The 25,618-nt window shown below is 45.0% G+C and overlaps 1 protein-coding gene across 1 annotated transcript in view; it reads left to right on the forward strand.

The window, feature by feature from the left end:
• The window catches only part of thsd7ba (thrombospondin, type I, domain containing 7Ba), a gene marked incomplete at both ends in the record, with an annotated part of 171,368 nt that overhangs the window by 27,501 nt on the left and 118,249 nt on the right, over nt 1-25,618 (forward strand). The window contains one exon of the mRNA XM_080536695.1: nt 16,355-17,249. Coding sequence (XP_080392821.1) covers nt 16,355-17,249 — 895 coding nt within the window. The remainder of the gene's footprint in view (nt 1-16,354; nt 17,250-25,618) is intronic.

Consider the following 25,618-nt stretch of genomic DNA (forward strand, 5'->3'; position numbering starts at 1 on the left):
AAGCTTAGTACAGGGGAGGAGCTTAGTACAGAAGAGGAGCTTAGTACAGGGAGGAGCTTAGTACAGGGGAGGAGCTTAGTACAGGGAGGAGCTTAGTACAGAGGAGGAGCTTAGTACGTGGGAGGAGCTTAGTACAGGGAGGAGCTTAGTACAGAGGAGGAGCTTAGTACGTGGGAGGAGCTTAGTACAGGGGAGGAGCTTAGTACAGGGAGGAGCTTAGTACAGAGGAGGAGCTTAGTACAGAGGAGGAGCTTAGTACAGGGAGGAGCTTAGTACAGAGGAGGAGCTTAGTACGTGGGAGGAGCTTAGTACAGGGGAGGAGCTTAGTACAGGGAGAAGCTTAGTACAGGGGAGGAGCTTAGTACAGGGAGAAGCTTAGTACAGAGGAGGAGCTTAGTACAGAGGAGGAGCTTAGTACAGGGAGGAGCTTAGTACAGGAGAGGAGCTTAGTACAGGGGAGGGGCTTAGTACAGGGGAGGAGCTTAGTACAGGGGAGGAGGAGTGAGGGAAATGTACTCCCGTCACACGTCAAGTGTAGATGCGGATGGGATTTGCTTGGGAATATATCCGAGGATAAATTCACGAGATAACCGTTTCAATAATCTCAATAATGTCTTTGTTGTGCACCTTCATCGGCGTCTTGATTGAATCTCAAGAATTTTTCCTCTCCGTGCCTCTCCGACGGCTGTTGTTTTCAGTGGCGAAATGAACAGAACGATCATTTGATTGCGTTTCTGAAGACAAACACATCGCTGCTACTATAGCATAACACGTCTGCTACAACAGCATGTTTGGATACTGGATTCTGATTGGCTAGCAACAGTGGTAAATATCTCAACCACCCACTGTTCAGACCGCATTTCCAGTATCAATGCGCCTCCCAATCAGTCTGATTAAGAACACCTGTGCTGACCTACAATGCAATGGTGGATCTGGTTTATGGGACTATATTCAGTGGTGGAAGGATATATGTATTCTGAAACGATTAATGATTGTAAATACATGAATTTAATGTTACAACTGTGTATTTATTTTGTTATATTATGTGGTGGCTATTGTAGAAAAGCAATTTACCATTCGAGGGTGAATGAGTCCACAGCCCCCTTCCTCTCATGGTAAATTGCTTCCTACTACATCCTTCCTTTTCATGTTCCTGTTTGCTAAGCTTCTGTGGTCACATGTTTGATACCATTCCTCATTTCATTCCCTGCATCACAATGAGCCCGTCCTCCGATGTCTACCTCCACCAGCCTCTCCTTCATGCACAGCCAGCCTCTTACCATCTCTGCATCACAATGAGTGATTTCTCTCCCTCCACCAGCCTCTCCAGGTGAACCTGTACAGTATGTTATCTGGGGGGGGGGGGAGATGAAGTTACATCTCCCACCTGATCTGAGGGAGCTCCCAGACTATCCATTTGTCTTGTGTCCCATCCAATATGTCACGGAGGGGTTGTGGGATTTGAAGCGCCTGCAGATCTCTAATGGAGCCGGTGATGACGACTGCAGCCCTCTCCTCAGCAGCTGAGGGTCGGTGTTTTAAAAAAATTAAAATATTTAGCCTTTATTTAACCAGGTCGGTCCCATTGAGACACAATGATATCTTTTCCGAGGGAAGCCTGGCCAAGACAGCAGCTTAAAACAGAAAAATAGAGTTTCGACAGTTAAAAACAGACAATGCAGAATGACACAATAAAACAACACCAAATCAACAACAACAATAGACAAAATACAATCTGGTCAGAGCAATAGAGTGAAATAAGGGGACTTTTCATATAAAGCAGGAGCAAGTTACTCACAAGGTTTTTTTAAATGTTCCAAGAGAAATGAGTTCCTTCAGGTTCAGAGTGCTCCGTGGTGAATTCCAGGCAGCGGGTGCAAAGTGCATGAAGGAGTGCTTGCCCAATTCAGGCCTCCGGTTACTCTGGGATGTTGTTGTAGTAGGGGCCTGTTATTGATGAGATCATCATCGTGCTGAATACCGTACGTCCACCGAGTCACCTTGAATATCGAGTTCTCGCCAGTGGAGTGACCTCTGCCCCCCCTCCCTCGTGCCACTGACAACCACGTTCACGGACGCCACGGGGCTGATGGTGTCCAAGAACTCAGGCGACACCGCTGTGTGCTGTGTGCTGTGTGCTGTGTACAGTTCCCGGTGGCTCTATAAGTAATGAAGTCATTTGAAGGCGAAGACATTTATGTCGCTCCGCCAGCTTTAGTGGACGATAACAATACAGCCTTTTTAATTGAGGGCAACAAGGTTTTGACTGATGGGTACCGTGGTATTTTGAAGCAATTTGAAGCTAAAGAAAAAAGAAAAGAAAAACGTAGCCGCCACGAAACCTCACATCCTTCATGTACAACACTGAGAGGTGGTGACGGTTGATATGGAGGTTAAACTCATATTCTGGAGAGTTAAGAATATTGGAGGGGGGGAGGGAGGGAGGGAGAGAGGGGGAGGGGGAGGGAGGGAGGGAGAGAGAGAGAGAGGGAGAGAGGGGGAGGGGGAGGGAGAGAGGGAGGGAGGGAGAGAGAGAGGGAGAGGGAGAGAGGGAAGGGGGGAGGGAGAGAGGGAGGGAGTGAGGGAGAGAGAGGGGGAGAGAGAGAGAGGGAGAGAGAGAGAGAGAGAGAGAGAGAGAGAGAGAGAGAGTTGTGCCCTCAGAGTGAAGTGTGCCGGTTGATTGGCCCATACATAATTGATATGACCTCTCATGGACAGGCATAGCGGCGGAGAGGAGCTGATTAATGCTTGAGGGACAGGGGGGAGCGGAGATGACAGATGGAGTAGAGCTAAAGTGTTTATCCACGTGGTCGTAGTCCTCACATGCCCTAGATGACTGAGGAGGAAGTCCAGTGGGTAATGCAGATGAACTTCCAGGGATAGATACAGGGATAGATACAGGGGTACTTACAGGGATAGATACAGGGATAGATACAGGGATAGATACAGGGGTAGTTACAGGGGTACTTACAGGGATAGATACAGGGATAGATACAGGGGTACTTACAGGGATAGATACAGGGGTACTTACAGGGATAGATACAAGTGATTGAGATGCAATTGCAAAGTGCAGACTTTTAGCTTTCATTTAAGGGGTTGAACAAAAACAGATTGCTTAGGAAACATTTAGGAATTACAACCATTTTTATTCAGTCCCCTATTTTTAGGGGCTCAAATGTAATTAGACAAATGAACATAATCGTAAATGAAATGCTCATTTGTAATACTTTGTCGAGAATCCTTTGTAGGCAATGACTGCCTGAAGTCTGGAACCCATCACAGAATGCTGGGTTTCCTCCTTTGTGATGTTTTCCTGGGCCTTTGCCAGTTGTTCGTGGGTCTTTCTGCCTTTAGTTTTGTCTCCAGCAAGTGAAATGCATGCTCAATCGGGTAGATCAGGTAGAGATCATCATTGAGATCAGGTAACTGACTCGACCATCGCAGAATATTCCACTTATTTAACTTAAAACCTCCTGGGTTGCTTTTGCAGTATGTTTTGGGTCATTGTCCATGGCATCTGTACTGTAAAGTGCCGTCCAATCAACTTTGCTGAATTTGGCTGAATCTGAGCAGTGCCATTGGAAGCCATGCATGCCCATTCCATCACACTGCATCCACTGTGTTTTACAAATGATGTGGTATGCTTCGGAGCCGTTCCAAGCCTTCTCCATACTTTTTTCTTCTCATCATTCTGGTACGGTTTGATCTTAGTTTCATCTGTCCAAAGAATGCTGTTCCAGAACTGGGCGGGCTTTCTTAGATGTTTTTTGAAGTCTAATTTGGCCTTTCTATTCTTGAGGCTTATGAATGGTTTGCACCCTGTGGTGAGCCCTCTGTATTTGCTCTCGTGAAGTCTTCTCTTACACTTGGATAATCATATGCCTACCTCCCGGAGACTGTTCTTCACTTGGCTGGATATTGTGAAGGGGTTTTTCTTTACCATGTAAAGGATCCTGCGATCATCCACCACTCGATGTGTGGGCTTAGCTCACCAGTGCGTTCTTTTTTTTCTCAGAACAGTTGATTTGGCCACTCCTAATGTTCCCGCTGTCTCTCTGATGTCTTTTAGTTTTTGTAACTTGAAAAGGTTTTGGTAAAGAGCTAAAATAACAAAACTTCTGTCAGAATAATATGGACCCAACTTTATATATACAGGCCCAAATTCAGCTTTAATTTGATTATTAATTTGATTATTGATTACTTTATCTCCTTGTCATGTGCAGTATGTTATTCTGAACTATGATCTGAGCATTATCCACACAAAACCTCAAGGTGTCACCTATGAAATGGTATCTTCATGTTGTATCTGATCATCATATTTCTAATGTTATAAGCAGTTTAGTTTGGGTCAGTTTTTTTGGCGGAAATGAGTCAAATAAGGCTTTCAGCACGAGGTTGGTGTCACAGGTACCTTGGCAGTGGTCGATTCATCAAGACAGATTTTTTATATATAGGGTGTGTTCTCACTAGAACATTTGCTTCACTTGGTATCAGAGTTTTGGATAAAATTCGCTTTGCTCTGCGTCGTTTGGAGCTGTGAGAACGCGCATTCGAAGTCACTCCCGGAGCAAACAACCGACGCATGCTCCGCCTGAAAAGGGTGGTTTCGCTCCAATTAGAAACGACGCATGCATCACTTCGCTTTTGGTGAGAACGAGATTTTCATGTGAGAACATGACCGTAGTTCCTTAATTGCCATTGGGTTCCATTCATTGTGAAGATATGTTTAAAACACCTCACAAACAAGCTAATCCATCTACTACCACATCAGTATGCTTCTCCAAACCTTACTTCTGCTTGAATATTTTATGTCCCTTTATTTTTTAAATATCTTTTTACAATAATCCTCTTTTGCATTTTGATAATGTGATGTTATTAAACATCAAAACATATTTGATGAAAGAAAAAAACTGAAAAATCGAAATTGGATTACAGCAAAACACATCTCTAAAGCAGGAGACACACGACCCGGAGAGATAATGTCGAGCTTGACACAAAGTCAACAGTATCAACTCCCTGTGGTGTCTGAACGGATGTGCACTGGGAACCAACTGTGTAATGAGTCTGTCATTCTCCAAGAGACCCAGAGGGGGTGGGGGGGATAAAATGTCCGACAGTCACAAGAGTGCACTGTGAATTTAGTATGACCTCTGACCTCAAACACTCCTGTCAGCATAACAGTGGGAATACTCCCTTCCCGCTCTTTGTCTCTGTCTCAGACTAACCTCAGGGGGGATTCCTCCACTGCTCTCCCCCGTTGAAGAGCCTCTGTCTGCGGACGCGACGGCTGTTAGTTCTGCTCCTATGCTTACGAGTTTGGGAATCACTCCCTTAGTAGAGAAAGGTAGTTATTTTGATCGTCAGGCTGAGGGGGGGAGAGAGAGAGAGTGACCCTATCCAATTACCTGTCAGCTCGGAGCATTTGGGGACTCAGGAGACAAGCAATTACACCTGGAGAGAGGAGGAATCTGGTCGCCACGGAGACTCTGCAGGAGCCTGTGTTTGCCTGACGCTGCACTCTCTGTCCGGTACGTCAACATAATACACTCCTCTGGGGTGTCACGCTCATGCTCGTGTGTTTGGGGAATGCAAACAAATAGTGTGGTTTCCATTTTCCAGAAGCCATATCATGTGCTTATATCACTATTTGCAATTCTGGTTAGATGCAGAAAAAACTGCATTTTCGTTGTCTGGGTACTTGTGCTCTGCAATGACAATAAAGTTGAATCTAATTTAGTTTAATCTAGTCTAATCTAATAAAATCTAATCATATCTGTTTTTGTTTGTTTCCCCGTTAGAAAGACGGTAAAATTGTGTCGGTTTTGCACCACACAAGTTCGAATGATTAGCATGCCACACATGCATATCCGCTTGTTAAGTCTGACGTCAAAAGTGACGTTTAGCCATTTCCGAGTCCAAACCAGAAATTCCCTCCACCAGAGTACCTGTGAACTACAGCGGTAGAATGACAGTTTAATCGTTTTTTAGACTCGGATCTATTCATACAATAAGGGACACAACACTTTCCCGTTTTCTCCATATTGTCAGGGTATTTGAGCCTCGGAAAAGCGCTATATAAATATAATTTATTATTATTATTATTTCGGCATTTCGAAGACAGCGCCTCAGCCAACGTTGGACCCGGAAACACGTCACGACTTAACAAGCGGTATCAGCCAATGATCATTCGGCGTGAGGGCAAGCTGCCCAATCAGACGCTCCCGGACTCTGAGTGACCTTACACTATAGTACAGGATGATACCAGAGACTATAATAATAATAACAACAACATTCGCCATTTTAGCTGACGCTTTTATCGAAAGCGACTTCAGTATACGCGGTCGGTCCCGGCGGGAATCAAACTCACAACCTAAGCGTTGTTAGCGCCGTGCTCTACCAACTGAGGCACAGAAGAGCGAGGCTGAGAGCACAGCAGGGGTGCAGAGAAACATGTGGCGGTGTGAGGCGACAGCGACACCTGAGACTGAACACACAACACTCACAAGTCACAAGGTCGCTTGTTAAACAGAGGTTCTTACCAAACGGAAGGCTTGGCTCACCTGTCGAGCTGACACACTGTTCATCTTTATTCATCCGTTTAGTTGTCGTGTCCACGATCTTTTAGCATCAGGCCCGGCGAGAAATAAACATGTGAACAGGAGATCTCCATATGTTACCTTTCATCCACCATTGTCATTATTCCGCCACCTCACATGTGTTTCGTGCATGTGTTTGTTTATTCTAGTCAGCGAACCTAGCGTCTGGGGTATTAAAATAAGAGCCTGTTTTGAAAAACCCCCGCAGGAGCCAGCTGCTGTGAGCAGGTTATGAAAGGAAGATTGAAAACAAAGACAATTGCCTATCAAGCAATGACTCAGAAAATATGCCTGGTTGAAAGGGGAAAATAACAATGCAAGGTATTATACCACAGCTGAGCCCGATTCTATGACAATGCAACGGCAGACTTAAAACGTTGAGATTATGTTGCGGTATAGTCAGGGATAGCGTTGCCAGCTTTCTCACAGGTTTATCCAGGTTTATCCTTATTTGCAGGTTTATCCATATTTGCACATAATATGCCGTTTAAGTTTCCGACTGAACAACACCAGAAATGATTTTGCAGGAATTGGCGCATTTACGCTCTACGTACAACCGGTCATGCACACGAGGGAGCCTGTGATTGGATGAATATACACGGGGGACAAGGGAGGTCCTGTATGAGACAAACCAATTTATCCCAATATAGGGGACACCCGGGCTAATACAGGGCAGTCAGGGTAGGCATTATGCATATGGACAGCCATCACATTTACGACTAGACTAACTTTTTGATTTCTCAAACAGCCTCTAATATGTCAGTGTCAGCAGCTTCATAGACACGATCATCATAGATTTATCCCTCTAATATGAGAATATCCCCAGAAATGCCCGGCTTAGAATTAATCTCCCTTGTGTGGCATTTACCTGAATAATTGATGGAGCTCACTCTTGACTGAGCCACCACCTACAGTATGATCTGATACCCACTGCTGTGTCACTACATCTTCACTGCTTGGCTCCACACCAGCAGAGGCTGGTGGAGATAGAAATCGGAGGACGGGGGCACATGTCTGCTATCGTTCCTCATTCCACTCTGTGCATATCCATGAGCCCGTCCTCCGATTCCTACCTACCTCCACCAGCCTCCCTTGCTTACCGTAAAAGCTGTACTGTAGTAAGGGATGTTTTCTGTATAATATTACACCCACTATATGAGAACACTGACGTAGGAGGATGAATGATTGATTAGGACTAATCATTGCATATATTAACATGATATTAAACTTCTTTTTGTTTGCAAATCTGTGAATATTAATATTTAGAACCAATAAAGTAATCACTGTAGTCATATAAGAAGGAGCTCCCATACTGTACATGGAAAAACAGGGCTGCCAAGTTTCACCAAAAGTTTGGAGTGAGATTTTTTGGCGGTGGAGCGACCCAAAACTGTGCACGTTTTGGCAGCGGCGGCCCCTCTCTCCCACCCAATTATTTGTGCTAGTTTCCTGCAATTTTACATGTTGTTCATAATAAACCAGCACAAGAAATGAAAATAATTAACATTTTATAAAACAAGAAAAACATTCAGACAATATATCATATTTATGAAATCTTAATAAACAAATACAGTAGCCTACAGACTCTAAAATAAAAATTGGGCCCCATCAACAGGACTCAGCCCCTTGGTCAGCAGCAGAAAGACCCATGGTCATCATCTTATATACAGTGCATTGCTCATAGATGGCTATCGTGTTATACAGTACATACCAGGGTTTTTCCTGGGTCAGAATGAGGGCTTGGTGGGTGATTTTGGATTTTTTGGAGGGACCCCCAATTGTTGTATTTGTATTGTAAATTGTAATTATTAATAATTATTATTATTATTAATGTACCTGGTTATGTTACAGTAGAGAAACAAAAAACAGTTACCAAAGCTGAGTATTTACTAGCGAAGATTGGCAAAAGATTGGCGTGGTGCAACCGAAATTAGTAAACAACTAGTTTGAAACTAGCTAGTAACAACTAGGGGTTTAGTCACTACTAAATGCCTGCATTTAGTAATGACTTACTCCATATTGGTGCAACCCAGTCCAGTAGGCTACCAGATACGATGTTGTAATGTATGCACATATTTTGCTACCACGGTTGCCAGACGGAATTGACAATGTCCAGCCCAACCAGTCTAAAAGCTGCCGAATCCACCCGTCCAGTGTGACCAAAAGTAGCCCAATCTGGCAACACTGCTTGCTACGTTCTTGCAGCTCGCGTGAACACAGGTTCTTCCATCAGCGCTCGCCTGCCGTTTCGATTGCAGACTCAAGTTAACGCGCGTGCAGAAAGATGCCACGAAACTCATGTCCGGTAGCTTTCTTTCAAGGAATTTCAAAAAAATAATAAAAAAAATTAAAAAATCTCGCCGTGAGAATAGAGATGCGGCGTGAGAGCGTGAGAACTGGTTGAAATGCATGAGTCTCACGGTGATTGCGTGAGACTTGGCAGCCCTGAAATAGTTCATTGTTTGTCGACATGACTGTTCATGTACATAATGTGTATGTGTATGTATGTATGTATGTATATATGTATATATGTATTATTGATGATGAAGCAGAAAGCCTTGCCTAGTTTCTCCTGTAGGGCTAATGGAGGAATGCAGTAGAAAGCTTTTGGGGATAGTACTCTTGCACCCAAAAGGTAATTAATTAGCGGGAGATGTTTGAGCTGCATTTGATGCAGAGCTCCAGGGGGGACGATGCGGTCCTGCGAACAGAACTCATTACACAAGCAAAACACAACCGCCACGGTTGAAACAAACACCTGATGCATTTAATGACCATTTAGGAAAACAACAAAAGTCTCTTAAAAAAATACCGTTCACACAAAGCCCAACGCTTAATGGTTTGATATTTACTATTTGTATTCACAGCAAATAACACAACCGGAAAATACTGCGATCGTATGAGTCCACTGCGGATATGAAGGATTCTTGGTTTTTTTCCAGGTGTTGACTGTTCTTTTTTTTATTATTATTTCTCCAGTGAACTATCCCCCAGGTGATTATTTCAAAATGAAATGTCACTCATAAATATCTCTACGATCACTCAGGGCGCTGGGGCATGCAGAGTAGACACCTGGACAGAATTAGCTGATTCAGGGGTTCGGGGAGATGGATAGGTCGGCTGCCTGATGATAATCACGTGAGTTTCTGCATATATAAATGTTGTAATTAAGGATGCACCTCGCTCCATTAATTACAGGAGATGAAGTACGGCATGTGGGATGCCTTCATGAATAATTCGAGGCTGGGCCATGGATAGCATTTAATTAAAACTGTTATGACAAAGGATGTAGTGTATTAAGGTAAACATTCAAACTCGACTGATGCAATAGGGTTTTAGAATAGATGACTGGTCATCGCAGCAGCTGTCACGGTTTGGCAGAATTGCTGAAAAATGCAGAGAATTATATTGCCGTTAAACAGGATTTGTGGGTTTCACAAAGTATGAGTGAATCTGTCTTATCCAAGTCAACTGATCGGATAGACACACCCCATAACCATCAAGATACTCACACCTCAAGTGTGACTCAGGTCATGTTCTCACATGACCCGAATCATGACCCGGAGAAAGTGGATGAGATTGCAACATTGTTGCATAAATTATTTCTCTGATTTGCGTTCTCACAGCCCTTTATGTAAATGAAGTAACATATGCAAATTGAAGCAACAGACGTGGTAGTTGATTGGTCAGAAACATTTAAAATTGCCCGCATGCGCTGTTGTTTTCCTATGGACAGCCTCGATGCGTCGTTTCTAATCAGAGTGAAACCACCCTTTTCAAGCGAAGCATCCGTCGGTTGTTCGAATCACTTCCTCTCACCTCTCACATCGAATGCACATTCTCACAGCTCCAAACGACGCAGAGCAAAGCAAATTTTATCCTAAACTCCCATTCTAAGTGAAGCAAATGTTCTAGTGAGAACACACCCTGAGGGGTAGTGGTAGTCTAGTGGATAGAGAGAAGGCTATGAGTTCAAATCCCACCTGGGAACACCACCACTAGTGAGCCCTTGAGTAAGGTACTCAGTTACTCCAGTGAAAAATCTGTAATTGTAAGTCACTTAAATGGATAAAAAGCGTCTGCTAAATAGTTCAAATATAATTTAGATTGGGGTTAGCACAGCTGAGAGCTGGTACTGTGGTATAAAACATTGACAGGCCCTTAACGAACGACTCGACGGTACTGCAGCTACCATCCGACTCTTGATAAATAAACAAAATAAAAGAAATATGACATCTGACACAGCACCCTCTTTTCCGTATAATGAGGGCATTTATGGAACAGTAAATATTCCAGTCAGCCTGGGGCGTGTGTGTGTGTGTGTGTGTGTGTGTGTCTGTCTGTCTGTATGTGTGTGTGTGTGTGTGTGTGTCTGTCTGTATGTGTCTGTGTGCATCTGTATGTGTGCGTCTGTATGTGTCTGTGTGCATCTGTGTGTGCGTGTCTGTGTGCGTCTGTATGTGTCTGTGTGCGTCTGTATGTGTGTGTGTGCGTCTGTGTGTGTGCGTGTCTGTGAGCATCTGTGTGTCTGTGTGTGTGTGTTTACACCCCCTAAGGTGTTGATGTGGTTACCAAGACAGGAATGAGCGAGCTGTGTAGTAAGCCTCTCTTCTTCTTCTTGGCCTCCTCCTGAGACACCGCTCTCCTCACACACCGCTGACAGGTAGAGAGTGATTATTCGGCCTGGTTGGTGAGATGAGGAGAGGGCGGGAGGGAGAAGGAACTGTGTGGCTGGTGGTTGTGCCGGGGCTCTCTCTCTCTCTGTCAGTGTAATCACTCCCAATCACACCTCCATAAATCACCTGGCTGTGCAGCTGGACCGGGCGCTCGCGAGGACCAAAGGTGGCCCTGCTAAGAAGGCTGGTGTGTAAGCTCGCGTGCTTGCAGGCCCACGTGGAATAACCCCATCATCACCCCCCCCCCGGTCCCTCGGCTGGAGGCGGACGGGGGGCGTGTGTGACAGAGCGCGGGGGGCTCAGGTTGAAGGAGCAGGGCGGAACAAAAGGAGAGCGACGTGTGATTTGTCACTGTCCGTCGCTCAAGCGGCGGGCGTAACGCGACGTGCAGCCCCGGTTTCTGTCCCGAGACTCTGAGACTCTGAGACTCTGAGGTTATAGCTATAATATAATAATACTGTATATAATATACGCCATTTAGCTGAGGCTTTTTTATCCAAAGTGACTTAGGGTGTGTTCTCACTAGAACATTTGCTTCACTTGGAATCTGAGTTTAGGATAACATTTGCTTTGCTCTGCGTCATTTGGAGCTGTGAGAACGCGCATTCGAAGTCGCTCCCGGAGCAAACAGCCGACGGAAAAGGGTGGTTTCGCTCCGATTAGAAACGACGCATCGAGGCTGCTCTACCGCCATGCTCTACCGCCTGAGCCGCGTTCATTATGGGTTGTGTTCTCGTTGTGTCCTGTGTTCTTATTGGTTAATTTACGCGCCACAGCCGGGGGTAAACGTTAACCAGCTAGCGTTCAGCTACCTTTCTACCAAAACAGTAGGAGAATAAAAAGTATTCAGTGGAACTAAAGTATGGTTGAATACCGTTCATGAAATGTTACGAGACGTACCTTTCCCCATCCTCTGATTGGTTGAACGTCTAACAACGTCAGCGTCAATTAAAAAAACAAAAAACTAACTGGATCCTATTCAGTCTAGTCTAGCACACACACACACACACACACACACGCGCACACACACACACACACACACACACACACACAAAAGCGCACTGACGCACAGATCCTATTCAGTCCAGTTGCACCTCGCCGAGGGTCGTATCGCCCGAAGTCTCCTCAATCCTAGGGGCAGGGGAATCTTCCATTGACAATGAATGACCATGGTCATTTTGTAGCGTTGCGCTGCCCCATGTGTGTACACTCACAGACCACTTTATTAGGAACACTATACTCATACTAGGTCGGGCCTCCCTTTGCTCTCAAAACAGCCTCTAGTCTTCATGGCATTGATTCCACAAGATGTTCTGGAATCAACATTCCTTTGAGGTTCTGGTCCATGTTGACATGAACGCGTCATGATGCAGTTCCTGCAGATTTTTCAGGATCAAGCTGAAAAAAAATCAAGCTATTCGGTTGTTAAGTCTGACGTCACGCGTGACGTTTAGCAATTTCCGGGTCCAAATAAAGAATTCCCCGCACCAAAGTACCAGTGTACTAAAGCGGTAGAATGACAGCTCAATCGTTTTTTAGACTCGGATCTATTCAAACAAGGGACACAGCACTTTCCCGTTTTTCCCATATTGTCAGCGTCTTTGAGCCTCGGAAAAGCGCTATACAAATACAATGAATTATTATTATTACTGCAGCATTTCGAAGAGAGCGCCTCAGCCAACGTTGGACCCGGAAACAACTGTTGCCTTGTGACATGGTGCCTTATTCTCATGCTGGAGGAAGTAGCCATTAGGAGATGGGTACATTGTGGCCATGCAGGGATGCACATGGTCAGCAACAACACTCAAATGTCACTGTGGCACTCAAGAGATGATTGATTGGTATTACCGGGTCCAAAGTGTGCCAGGAAAACATTCCCCATTGCATGAATGAGGAGGTTCCTAATAAAGTGTACAGTGAGTGTACATACACACACAGTAGCTTAGGGACGGAGGATCAGAGGCATCTAGATACATTCTTGACATGTTTTGATCGTGACAGAAAGAGTCCAAACAGTGCTCACAACGGCAGAACCGTTCATCCCCGTACAAACATGGTTGTGTTTACCCAGAAAGCTCAGGATGCGTACCTACCTTCTATCCCTCGCATAATTGGATAGACGTGTTTGTTAGGACGGTGAAAACAGGGAGAATGTAGTGACCTACTCAGTGCGCGCGCTCGCTTCTCTTGCCGTTTAGCATTCCCTTAGCTCTGTCACTGAGACACGATGCTCCGTCCCGCCACACACACACACACACACACACACACACACACACACACACACACACACACACACACACACACACACACACACACACACACACACGCACACACACACACAGACAGACAGACAGTACGTACACCTATTAAACCCCATTCGTATGCCGTTCCATGTCTGTTGTCTGTTGCGTGCTGCTCGGGAGAGCGCCTGCTTGTCCGGAGCCACTCAGCAGACCGCCAGGTCGTATCAAACTCATATCAAGATCATGTTTTTATCTGCTTGTTGTGTGTAGCCACATCAATATTTTATACTGCTGCTTTTTTGTTTGTAGCTGCTTGCTGCAACATCAATGGAATGCAAAAGGATTGATTTTGGTCTGCCAAACAATTCTTTCACTGTGCGTGCGTTCGTGCACGCGTGCGTGCGTACATGTGTCTGTACAAGTGTGTGTGTGTGCGCTCTTGTGTGAGTGTGAGTGTACTTGTGTGTGTGTGCGTCTGTGCGTGTGTGTGTGTGTGTGTGTGTGGGGGGGGGGAAAGTATTGGGAAAGTCTTGTAGTAGAGCATCCTGTCTGGCATGTGTGTGTGTGTGTGTGTGTGTGTGTGTGTGTGTGTGTGTGTGTGTGTGTGTGCGTGGTGTGTGTATGTGTGTGTGTATGTGTGTGTGTGTGTGTGTGTGTGGTGTGTGTGTGTGGTAGCAGCTCTTGAGGTTGGCATGAATGGTAGTGAACTATCGACTGCAGTACATGAGAATGTGAGAATGTTCTTGGACGTTCTTATGCCTTTCAGAATGTCATTGTAGTGTGTTGGGGTTTATTGTTGGTTACTTATTTATTTATTTGCTCTGAAAAAATGTAGTGTGTAAGCGATGCTCGTAATAACTCAGCCAAAATGAGTCACACAATAAGTCTCCATTGGTATGGCAATGTGGGGCGAATAAAGTCAATGATATGCTCCAATGAACCATGAGACAATTCAGCAGTTTGAAATATTGCCCCCTTAAGCAGAAAATAGCAGCTTGAAGTCATTGTTGCTGTGTTGATCAATGTAAGAATCAAAGAACGCAGATTCACAACTGTACAGTACATCCGTAGCCTATCTGTGGCTGTTCAACAGGCGATTATAGATCTAAATGTGTTAAACGAGATGTCATCTGAAAGCAATCTACGAGCCACTCGCTCATTATTACATAAATTTCCTCCCAATTAAGATCAATGAAACAAATGATCCTGTTCATAGCATGTGGCCAAGGTGACGATAATCTGCATAAGATGAAACACAACTGTACACAAATAATGGATGCATATTGAACGAATACAGATTATGTTGGAAGCAAATCTACGATTGCATATTTAATGGTGGTGGTATAAAATAGGAAGGGCCTTAGGACTGGATAAACGTTGTGTTTCCTCTGTGGTGTGACAGTAAATTGACAGTTATATTACTTTCAGTATATGTTGATACTGACATATAATAGGCTGCAACATCACACACCACTAGTGTGGACTCTATTATCTAGTTTTTAGTTTTTTTATCATAAACAAATCCACAGCATGTATTGTAGTTGCCAAAGACCGAGGCGACCTCATCTCATTATACTCGTCGATTCAATCTACTCTGCTTCACTCTTGGGCTTTCTACAGATTTAATCATCTGCCTAGCTAGCATAGCATGAGAAGTTTATTGTTCGGAGCTTCACCCTGTAATGAAAAACCTCAATACTGGGTTGTCGTTGACAACCGCTATAGTTGTAATTGTTTTGTTCTGGCCCCGACCGCTGTGTTTTGTGCAAATTTGTTTGTGCTTTGTGACTTTACAGCACAACAGCCTGTTTATTGTCAACAATCAATTCAACCTCTTTTCAAATGTGTCTCACGTCTGTGATTAGTGTGTTGCTGTTGTTTTTTGAGCTCGTAATGTTCTGGTGTTTTCTATTCCTGTAAGAAACAAGACGACAAGATGTATTTACAGTAAGGTGTGGGTTTGGCGTGGGGGTGGCGTGAATTATGCTTGCATTGCTCAAGGCTGCATTAAACATTATGACCAACAAACATGTTTGTTTCTGTGTGACAACCCCTGTGTCTTCTTGGAGTAGTGGTCTGGAGGACAGTGGACGGAAGGACGGGAGGCCATGAGTTTGAATCCCGCCTGGGAACACCACCACTAGTGTGTCCTTGAGTAAGACCTGGGAACACCACCACTAGTGTGTCCTTGAGTAAGACCTGGGAACACCACCACTAGTGTGTCCTTGAGTAAGACCTGGGAACACCACCACTAGTGTGTCCTTGAGTAAGACCTGGGAACACCACCACTAGTGTGTCCTTGAGTAAGACCTGGGAACACCACCACTAGTGTGTCCTTGAGTAAGACCTGGGAACACCACCACTAGTGTGTCCTTGAGTAACACCTGGGAACACCACCACTAGTGTGTCCTCGAGTAAGACCTGGGAACACCACCACTAGTGTGCCCTTGAGTAAGACCTGGGGACACCACCACTAGTGTGCCCTTGAGTAAGACCTGGGAACACCACCACTAGTGTGCCCTTGAGTAAGACCTGGGAACACCACCCCTAGTGTGGCCTTGAGTAAGACCTGGGAACACCACCACTAGTGTGTCCTTGAGTAAGACCTGGGAACACCACCACTAGTGTGTCCTTGAGTAAGACCTGGGAACACCACCCCTAGTGTGGCCTTGAGTAAGACCTGGGAACACCACCACTAGTGTGCCCTTGAATAAGGCACTCAGCCCTCAGTTACTCCAGGGAAAGACCTGTCACCTGTAATCTCTAACTGTAAATCGCTTTGGATTAAAAGCGTGTTCTTCTAAAGGGTTTACCCTGATTCTTCTTCTCTTCCCTGCAGGCCAGTGGGGCAGATGCATGGGCGAGGAGTGTGGGTCTGGCGGGGTCCAGACCAGGACGGTGTGGTGTGTCCACACCGAGGGCTGGACGACGCACCACTCCAACTGCCCGCAAGGCGACAAGCCCGAGAGCCAGCGCCACTGCTTCAAGGTCTGCGAGTGGCACCAGGACCTGTTCCAGTGGGAGGTGGCCGACTGGGGCGCTTGCGTCCTCGTGCCGTTCTTCTCCTCCTCCTCCTCCAACGAGCTGAAGCTGCGGACCGGCGGCGCGCCGGGGTCCCAGGAGTGCGTCACAGCGCAACACGGCATCCAGCGGCGCGCCGTCCAGTGCGCGCGCACGTCCAACCGCACGGTGGTCACCTCGCGCATCTGCGAGTTCTTCTCCCAGAAGCCCGCCGTGGAGCAGGCCTGCCTCATCCCCTGCCCCCAGGACTGCGTGGTGTCGGATTTCACATCCTGGTCGGCGTGCAGCAGAAGCTGCGGGGCGGGCCTCCAGCACCGGACGCGAGACGTCCTGGCCGCGCCCATGTACGGAGGGGCCAACTGCTCCGGCCTGACCCAGACCAGGACTTGCTCCAACCCGGCGCCCTGCCCCCCGGGGGAGAGCGAGTACCAGTACAGCCTTAAGGTCGGGCCCTGGAGCGAGTGCCGTCTGCCCCAGGACAAGGCCGTCCTGCTGACCGGGAGGACCATGTTGGATTTTACCGCCGGCTCCAGCTCTGCCAGCTCCAGCAACGAGAAAAACTCGGTCACCAAGAGGTACACACAGAGCTCCCACCAGCAACACCACCACCACCAGAACCACCGCCAGAACCCCAAGGCGTGGGACATCGAGGTCGGGTACCAAACCCGGCAGGTCCGGTGCACGAGGAGCGATGGGAAGAACGCTATGCTGAGGTAAGATAAAACCCAGGTGTGTGTGTGTGTGTGTGTGTGTGTAAACCCAGGTGTGTGTGTGTGTAAACCCAGGTGTGTGTGTGTGTGTAAACCCAGGTGTGTGTGTGTGTGTGTAAACCCAGGTGTGTGTGTGTGTGTGTGTGTGTGTGTGTGTAAACCCAGGTGTGTGTGTGTGTAAACCCAGGCGTGTGTGTGTGTGTGTAAACCCAGGTGTGTGTGTGTGTAAACCCAGGCGTGTGTGTGTGTAAACCCAGGTGTGTGTGTGTGTAAACCCAGGTGTGTGTGTGTGTGTAAACCCAGGTGTGTGTGTGTGTAAACCCAGGCGTGTGTGTGTGTGTGTGTAAACCCAGGTGTGTGTGTGTGTGTGTGTGTGTAAACCCAGGTGTGTGTGTGTGTGTGTGTAAACCCAGGTGTGTGTGTGTGTAAACCCAGGCGTGTGTGTGTGTGTGTAGACCCAGGCGTGTGTGTGTGTGTGTGTGTGTGTGTGTGTGTGTAGACCTAGGCGTGTGTGTGTGTAAACCCAGGTGTGTGTGTGTGTAAACCAGGTGTGTGTGTGTAAACCCAGGTGTGTGTGTGTAAACCCAGGCGTGTGTGTGTAAACCCAGGCGTGTGTGTGTGTAAACCAGGTGTGTGTGTGTGTAAACCCAGGTGTGTGTGTGTAAACCCAGGCGTGTGTGTGTGTGTAAACCCAGGTGTGTGTGTGTGTGTAAACCCAGGTGTGTGTGTGTGTGTGTGTAAACCCAGGTGTGTGTGTGGGTGTGTAAACCCAGGTGTGTGTGTGTGTAAACCCAGGTGTGTATGTGTGTGTGTGTGTGTGTGTGTAGACCCAGGCGTGTGTGTGTGTGTGTGTGTGTGTGTGTGTAGACCCAGGCGTGTGTGTGTGTGTGTGTGTAGACCCAGGCGTGTGTGTGTGTAAACCCAGGTGTGTATGTGTGTGTGTGTAAACCCAGGTGTGTGTGTGTGTGTGTAAACCCAGGTGTGTGTGTTTTGATTGATTGATTGAAAACTTTATTAGAAGATTTGCAGAAGTAGGTACATGAAAGTACATATTACATACAAGGTCAACTAACAGGATAAAAACCCAAGAAAGCCACTGGCTTATTTAAATTGGGGTCCTTGATTCTCAATTCATCGTTACATGTAAGACAGACAAAAAAAAACTAGTACTATCTACAAGATAATACAGACAAATAACTAGTACTATCTACAAGATAAACATACATCCATCATGGGAAGAACAATACAACAAAACATAAGGTATGTACAGCGGGTAGGACAGGTGGGGACATACACCACAGGTGGGGGCGGGGGACAAAACACAAAGTATGTACAGTGGGTAGTTCGGGTCTTTTAATCAGATTTTTGATTTAGAGGGTCCAGTTACGGATTGCAGCCTCCTGTAAATGTTTTTTGAGAGTGGTTTTGAAGGTGGGCAGTGTTTTGCACTCCTTTAAGATTATAGGAAGGGCGTTCCACATTTTTACTGCATAGTTTGCAAACGAGTTTAACCACTTGTTTGTGGTGCAACGCGGTTGAACGTGGTTCGTGGAGCTTCCTCTGGTATTGTATGTGTGGACGTTGTTCACTTTTTGGAAGTATGTTGTGTGTGTGTGTGTGTAAACCCAGGTGTGTATGTGTGTGTGTGTGTAAACCCAGGTGTGTGTGTACGCCCAGGCGTGTGCGGCCGGCATTTCAACTGCCGTTGGTTCATCCAGGAGATAAAGATGCGAGGTGCAGCAAGAGTTGAACGCGTGGGGAGATGAAACGCGCTGTGAGAATAATCCCTTTCTAACCGTCTAAATCCCAGATTACCGTGGTGAAAGCAAGGTGCAGCTGCAGCTGCCGCCTCTGTGAGGAGAACAGGAGGGATGAGGAGAGAAGACAGAATCAGAATCGCTGTTATTCCATCTTACTGTACACGAGAAGTACACCAGAGGAAATGCCTTTGGCTTTGATTCCATGCGATATGATACAATACAGTGCGGTAGCAAGTTTCACTTTTCACAAAACGTCTGTGAATGTTTTTCGGTGAAAATCGGTTTTACACCAACCTCCTTGCCACGAGTGTACCAACCAAGGTATGGGCAGGATGTGGTCTGTAGCTGTATAGGAAGTGTGTGTGTGTGTGTGTGTGTGTGTGTGTGTGTGTGTGTGTGTGTGTGTGTGTGCGTGTGTGTGTGTGTGTGTGTGTGTGTGTGTGTGTGTGTGTGTGTGGAGGGGGGGGCGTGGTGTTGGGCGCCCGCCCCCCCCCCCCCCCCGTAATGAATTTAAAGGAAAGGATTGCTTTTGTTGTGTTTCCCACAGTCTCTGGATCTGTTACATGTGTCTGGGAGAATCAACGGTCAATCACTTTTAGTGTTCAGATGTGCCTTGCTTTGTTCCTGGTGCTCAACCTTGAGTCTCAGTAACAGGTTTATTCAGTGAAAGGAGACCTCGTGCTTAATTGTTTATGGCTGTTAACTTTTCAATTATTGAAAGAAAGACAAATTCTGAGAGACAAATCCTATCTTCCCTGCTTGGCATGCTAGTGAGGTGAATGGAAAACACCTCTGCCTCCATCCCAGCCTTGGGGACAGTTAACCCTGCTATTTGGTAAACACAGACGCAGGCACACAGGCACGCAGGCAAGCAGACACGCAGGCACGCAGACACTCTCATGCAAAACAAACAATAACACTTTCGGCACACCTCATCACCAGGGATGAAATATTCAGTATTTCAAACACACTTTATGTTTTCAGAAAGGTATTGCATGTACGGTACACTGATAAAGGGTCACAATCCTATCTGGTTGGTTTAAGGGATCTTATTAGCGGAATATTTCACTATATAATATATATATATATATATATATATATATATATATTATATCAATTTATACAGTATAAATATATTCAAATATTCAGCTAATAAGATTCCTTCCAACCAGATAGGATATGTACTATATATACAGTATATGTATGATTAAATGTCTACCACCGCCTATTCAGAAACACACATTTTATATTTTATACCACGGCCTCATGAACAGCCGCTGAGATTGATTTGGTTTCATATGCATGCGCTGCATATTGGAATATTATTGCCCCGTGTCCCTTTTTATATTTGCGACCAAGCTCACAGTGCGTCTCTGTTGATGGATGTCCTGTGCTTAAGTGAATTTTTTAGCATAAGAACGGTTTCTTGGCGATTAGGCGTAAAATGGCGTCATATCAATCAGTTAGGTTTCACTCTCCTGTACAGCACTGAATTCATTTCTAACGTGTTTTGATTCGTCATTGAATCCATCCCACACAGTTTACACAATGTAGATACAAATAAAGAGGAAAAAGTAATGCATCACACATCATGTTTTTAGATGTTTCATATACTTGTTTTCGTACTAGTTATTATGATAATGTGTGAGTGATGTTCATTGTGTGTGCTAGGCTACGGCTGTATTGCACACTGTTGGCAGGTAGAATGAGAAGTGTGTAATTAGCATATTCATTTAAGAATCACAAGAGCATGCTTAGTGGGTTTGAATATAGATTTCCCACCTGACTTCAGATTTATTCTTTTTTTTCCTAATTAAAGTGTAATTACCAAGTGAAATCGCACAAACATGAACATCACACACACACACACACACACACACACACACACACACACACACACACACACACACACACACACACACACACACACACACATTATCATAATATACATTCTAACTAATTAAATTGTCTGAATTAAACAGACAATTACAGAAATTGTAATTGTGTGTGTGGTTGTTTAATGCATCTGTTCAGAGGAGAGTGCCGTACGGGCGCTCTGGAGGGCAGACTATTACGAGACGCTGCCTGGGAGGACACCATCCTCCTACTGAGATCCTTCATTCCATAATACATCAACAACAAAAAAGCGATAATTAAATCGTAATATGTATAGACGCAATTATCTTTGCACTTATTATTTAAGACTGCTTCTAATCTAAGAGATGTCATTTTTAAACACCTTAAGGGCGCGTTCGTGAATACGCTCGGAGAGCACCGGAGCGCACCCACCCGGGGTGCTCTCTCTCTGATCGTTCAGAAATTCAGGGCGCCCAGAGCATCCCCCGTTCGAGAATTCAGAGTGCTGTGCTCTGGGAGCACTCAGAGAGGCACATACTACAAGACGTCCCTTCTCACAGTTTACTATTTGATAGTTTTCAATCAATCAAATATATGCATATAGCACTTTTTACATCTAAGCAATATCACACGAGAGGGAGTGTGTTATACTGAATATCAGCACGGCTGTGATTCGGTCGTAGGTACGAGGCCGCAGGTGTGACCTCGAGTGTGATATTGCTTTTATACAACAGTTCTAGAGCGCAATTTATTAGTTAACATTAATAAGTGACAACAGATTATGATTTGTTTGTTTATTTAATCATTTATTTTGGCTCCGTCAAGAAAAAATAGTTCCGCAACGGGACTGTTCAACTGGACTGTTGCCTAGTAACCTGAACACAAACTAGCTACTTTGTATCGTGGCTAGCTACTTTGTATCGTGTACATTTATTTGTACATTTCCATGTATTGTGCAACCAGTGAAATATGACTCGGTTGACAGTCGCTTTGGTGGCATGTGTGAATGTGATTCAGAGTCAGACGAGTTGACATCAGACAGCACGCTGCTCCATCGTTTTCTGCTCTCGTGGATGGTCTCCAATAACTTTTTAGCGAGCTTTCAGACCTTTCATTCATTTAATAGAACACCTGTGCAGCGGAGTGATACATACTGTATAGTTAAAAGTCCCATTGCTGTTATACTGTATATCGTAACTCATGGAATGCCTCTTGTCCAATCAAATTACTTGGTCGGAACTAACTGTTGTATAAAGTGCTATAACAATACTAAACAATATAAACCATAAATTCAACACCAAACCATAGACCCCCCAAAAGTAAGCCAAGGAAAAAAAACTCTCCCCAGAGGAGAGAAAAATATAGGGCACAGTGGCAAGGAAAAACTCCCTGGGGGGAAGAAACCTTGAGAGGAACCAGACTCCCGGGGGACCCATCCTCGACTGGCTGATCAGGTGCTGAACAGGAAACTAAAGTAACGAGTATCCTGTGCTGGGATTGCGTTTACACTTGTCCATTACAGACAGACAGACAGGTGTAAACAGACAGATGGAGATAGAGAACTAAAGACACACCTGTCCACAATGCAATGCAAGCTCTCCCTCCACATCTGGTGGTGGTTTGGACAGGTGTGTCTTTATTTATATCTGTCTGTTTACCTCTCTGTTTACACCTGTCTGTTTATCTGTCTGTTTACACCTGTCTGTTTACCTGTCTGTTTACCTGTCTGTTTACCTGTCTGGGGGGTATTCTACGTACGTTGATTAGTATATCGGCGATTAAAATAAAAGCTGTGTTCAGGCAACTCGTGATTGGGATTCAAGCCTCAGGTGATTCCTCGAACGAGGATCAGGCTTGTGTCATCAGTGTTCACAGAACACCGGTTTAGAAATCCTCGATATGGGCGCGTGCCAGGCACGTGCCGTGAGCTTTTAGATTGGGTAAGCATAAGATATAGAAATACACATAATTACACATACACGCTATCAGTGAACGCAGTTTCAAGGAAATGCAATTTTGATGCCCTAGAACCCGCTAATAAACTGTAGGGTCACTTTGTGATCAGATTACCAAAAACAAAAAAAAACAGTTGCCAGTTTCGACTATATCAGGGGTGCTCATTGTTCAATCTTTTTTGAACCAAGATATTTTCAAGTAGCCAACCTGCTGAAATCTACAAGTCCAGTTTCAACATCGCAAACGCACACACGCACAACACAGACACACACCGTTTCCATCCTCCATAGTAAACTCACAACACACTTTCTTTTCACACTTTTGTCACACAGGCACTTGACATCACATCACAAACCCTCCCTCTCTATCTCTCTCAAACACTTTTGGTCCAGAACCACTGGCACGGACAGCGACATTAGGCCTATCGCGATTGATTAAGCAGCTCTCTCTCCAAACACAATGGCACAGGCCTACATTCAAAAAAAAAAAAAAAAAAAAAAAAAAGTAAAAGCAGAGGAAGTCTTAAATAAGGAGCCATAACCAGCAGCACAGCAGTACTCAAACCATATAAACAAGCACAGATCGCCACCAGCCTCGCGAATCATATAAATCATATAAACAGCTCATACCAGGCTTGCTGGAACCCCCTAGCGACTCTCCCTTTCTGGGTGTGAAGATCGGTGAGCGGTGGCTTCGGGCGGCCTTTAGCCAGTAGTTGTGTTTTTCCAGTCCAGTCCAGTCTACGAAATCCCTTTAGGTCACTGACAGTAATGTCCATATTCACAAAATCAAGCAAGTTTTCCTTATTGATTATTATTATTTAGATCGTTTGAGTTGACTAGCATAAGCTATTCTGCCGGGCGAGAGAAAGTAAGGTGAAATATTAAGTGAACTTGAAAGTGATAAGAGCCAATCAGTAGCTCTTATCGGAATGAACAAACTACTGATTGGCTGGTAAGCATGCTTACCCTGGCCACATTAAACATAAAATAAAAAAGACATTTTCACGCATTCGAATGTACGCGAGGGAAAGCAGAGAGAGAAGTGCTTATAATGCAACGCAATGCAAGCAAGCAGAATAGCGAGTGCTTACTCCTGCAGGTGGCGCCAAAATGAATGACTTCTGCTGCCCTGGGACCTAAAATACGACTCTTTTAATGAAAACAAACAAACGGTACATGTGGTCACTGTCCTTTTTTTTTTCTTCCGTTGGGTAAGCACTGCTTACTATGCTTATATGGACAACACGTCCTTGGCGCGTGCACGCAGACATAAAGAGCCCCGAAGAGTCGAACTGTCGAAATGAAGATACTACACTCCGCAGCGGCCCTACTTTTTGCGCAGCACTCCTACTTATTGATCTTTATGAAGACGAAAAATAAGATGTAAAATAGTGCAATACTGCCGCAATTAACAAGGCGAGGGAAATGGTTTGGCAAGAAATTGCTGACCGATTAAATGCGTAGGTCATACTAGCCCCAGTTATTGTTATATGTTCATATTTTAATAAATGAATATTACTACTGTGGTGATATCCGCAGCAGGCTACAAACCGTCATATTGCCACAATGGCCTAGTGGTATCGACCGCTGCCATAGGATTTATTCGTCATTTTATATCGGTGGTTCAAATCCCTCTTCAGACGCACTTTTTACTGCATTTCGTTGTCTGAATCTAATCTAAAATCTCATCTAAAAAAGTATGTAGGCTATAAAATTATGGTGCAGGCTAATTTACAAGAACTGACACGATTACAATGGTGTTTGAAACCTTTGCATGAAATCTTCGGTTAAATGTAAAGTCTCGAACTCGCAACCTTTGGAACTCGAGTCGGCTGCCTTAACCACTACGCCAGCCAGACCGCTGTGATGACAGCAATGCAAGTTGAGACAATTACTTCTTTTTTTTTTACACTCTTTTCTTTATTGATCTATCGATCTATCTATCACACTTTCAAAATATCAAGTTATCTATCACACAATCAAACTATCTATCGATCGATCACACTTTCAAAATATCAAATTATCTATCTATCACACAGTCAAACTATCTAATCTATCTATCTCGTGTGAAGTGGGAACTAATATTTCCTAAAAGACACATGAGGAACTGTCGTTCGGGGTTTAGTTTCCGCCTGTGAGCCTTTTTTGACGCACGGATGACTATAGCCTGTGTTTTAGCCTGGTCGGGAGCAGGCTAATTATATCTGACTCAGAAGGAGCTCAACCAAGCAGCGAATTATTTGAGCCACATTGATGGCACCGAACGCAAGCTAACATTTTCGAGGCTTAGAATTTTATCGAGGCTTAGAACTTTATCGAGCTTCGTGGAATAGGGCCCAGGACTCATTTGAATACAAGGTGTAAATGTGGTCAGGGGGCCATTCCACTAAAGGTGGCTTAGTATATCGGCGATATAAATAAATGCGGCGCTCAGGCAACTCGAGATTGGAATTCAAGCCTCAGGTGATTCCTCGAACGAGGATCAGCCTTGTGTGATGAGTGTTCACAGAAGACAGGCTTACAACTCTTCGAGAAGAGTCGATCTGTCGAAATGAAGATACTCCACTCTGCAGGGGTTCTACATTTGCGCAGCATTCCCGAATTATTGATCTTTATGAAGACGGAAAAATAAGATGTAAAATAGTGCAATACTGCCGCAATTAACAAGGCGAGGGAAATGGTTTGGCAAGAAATTGCTGACCGATTAAATGCGTAGGTCATACTAGCCCCAGTTATTGTTATATGTTCATATTTTAATAAATGAATATTACTACTGTGGTGATATCAGCAGCAGGCT

The sequence above is a fragment of the Nansenia antarctica genome (assembly GCF_963989245.1).
Source record: "Nansenia antarctica genome assembly, chromosome: 7".
NCBI lineage: Eukaryota > Metazoa > Chordata > Actinopteri > Argentiniformes > Microstomatidae > Nansenia > Nansenia antarctica.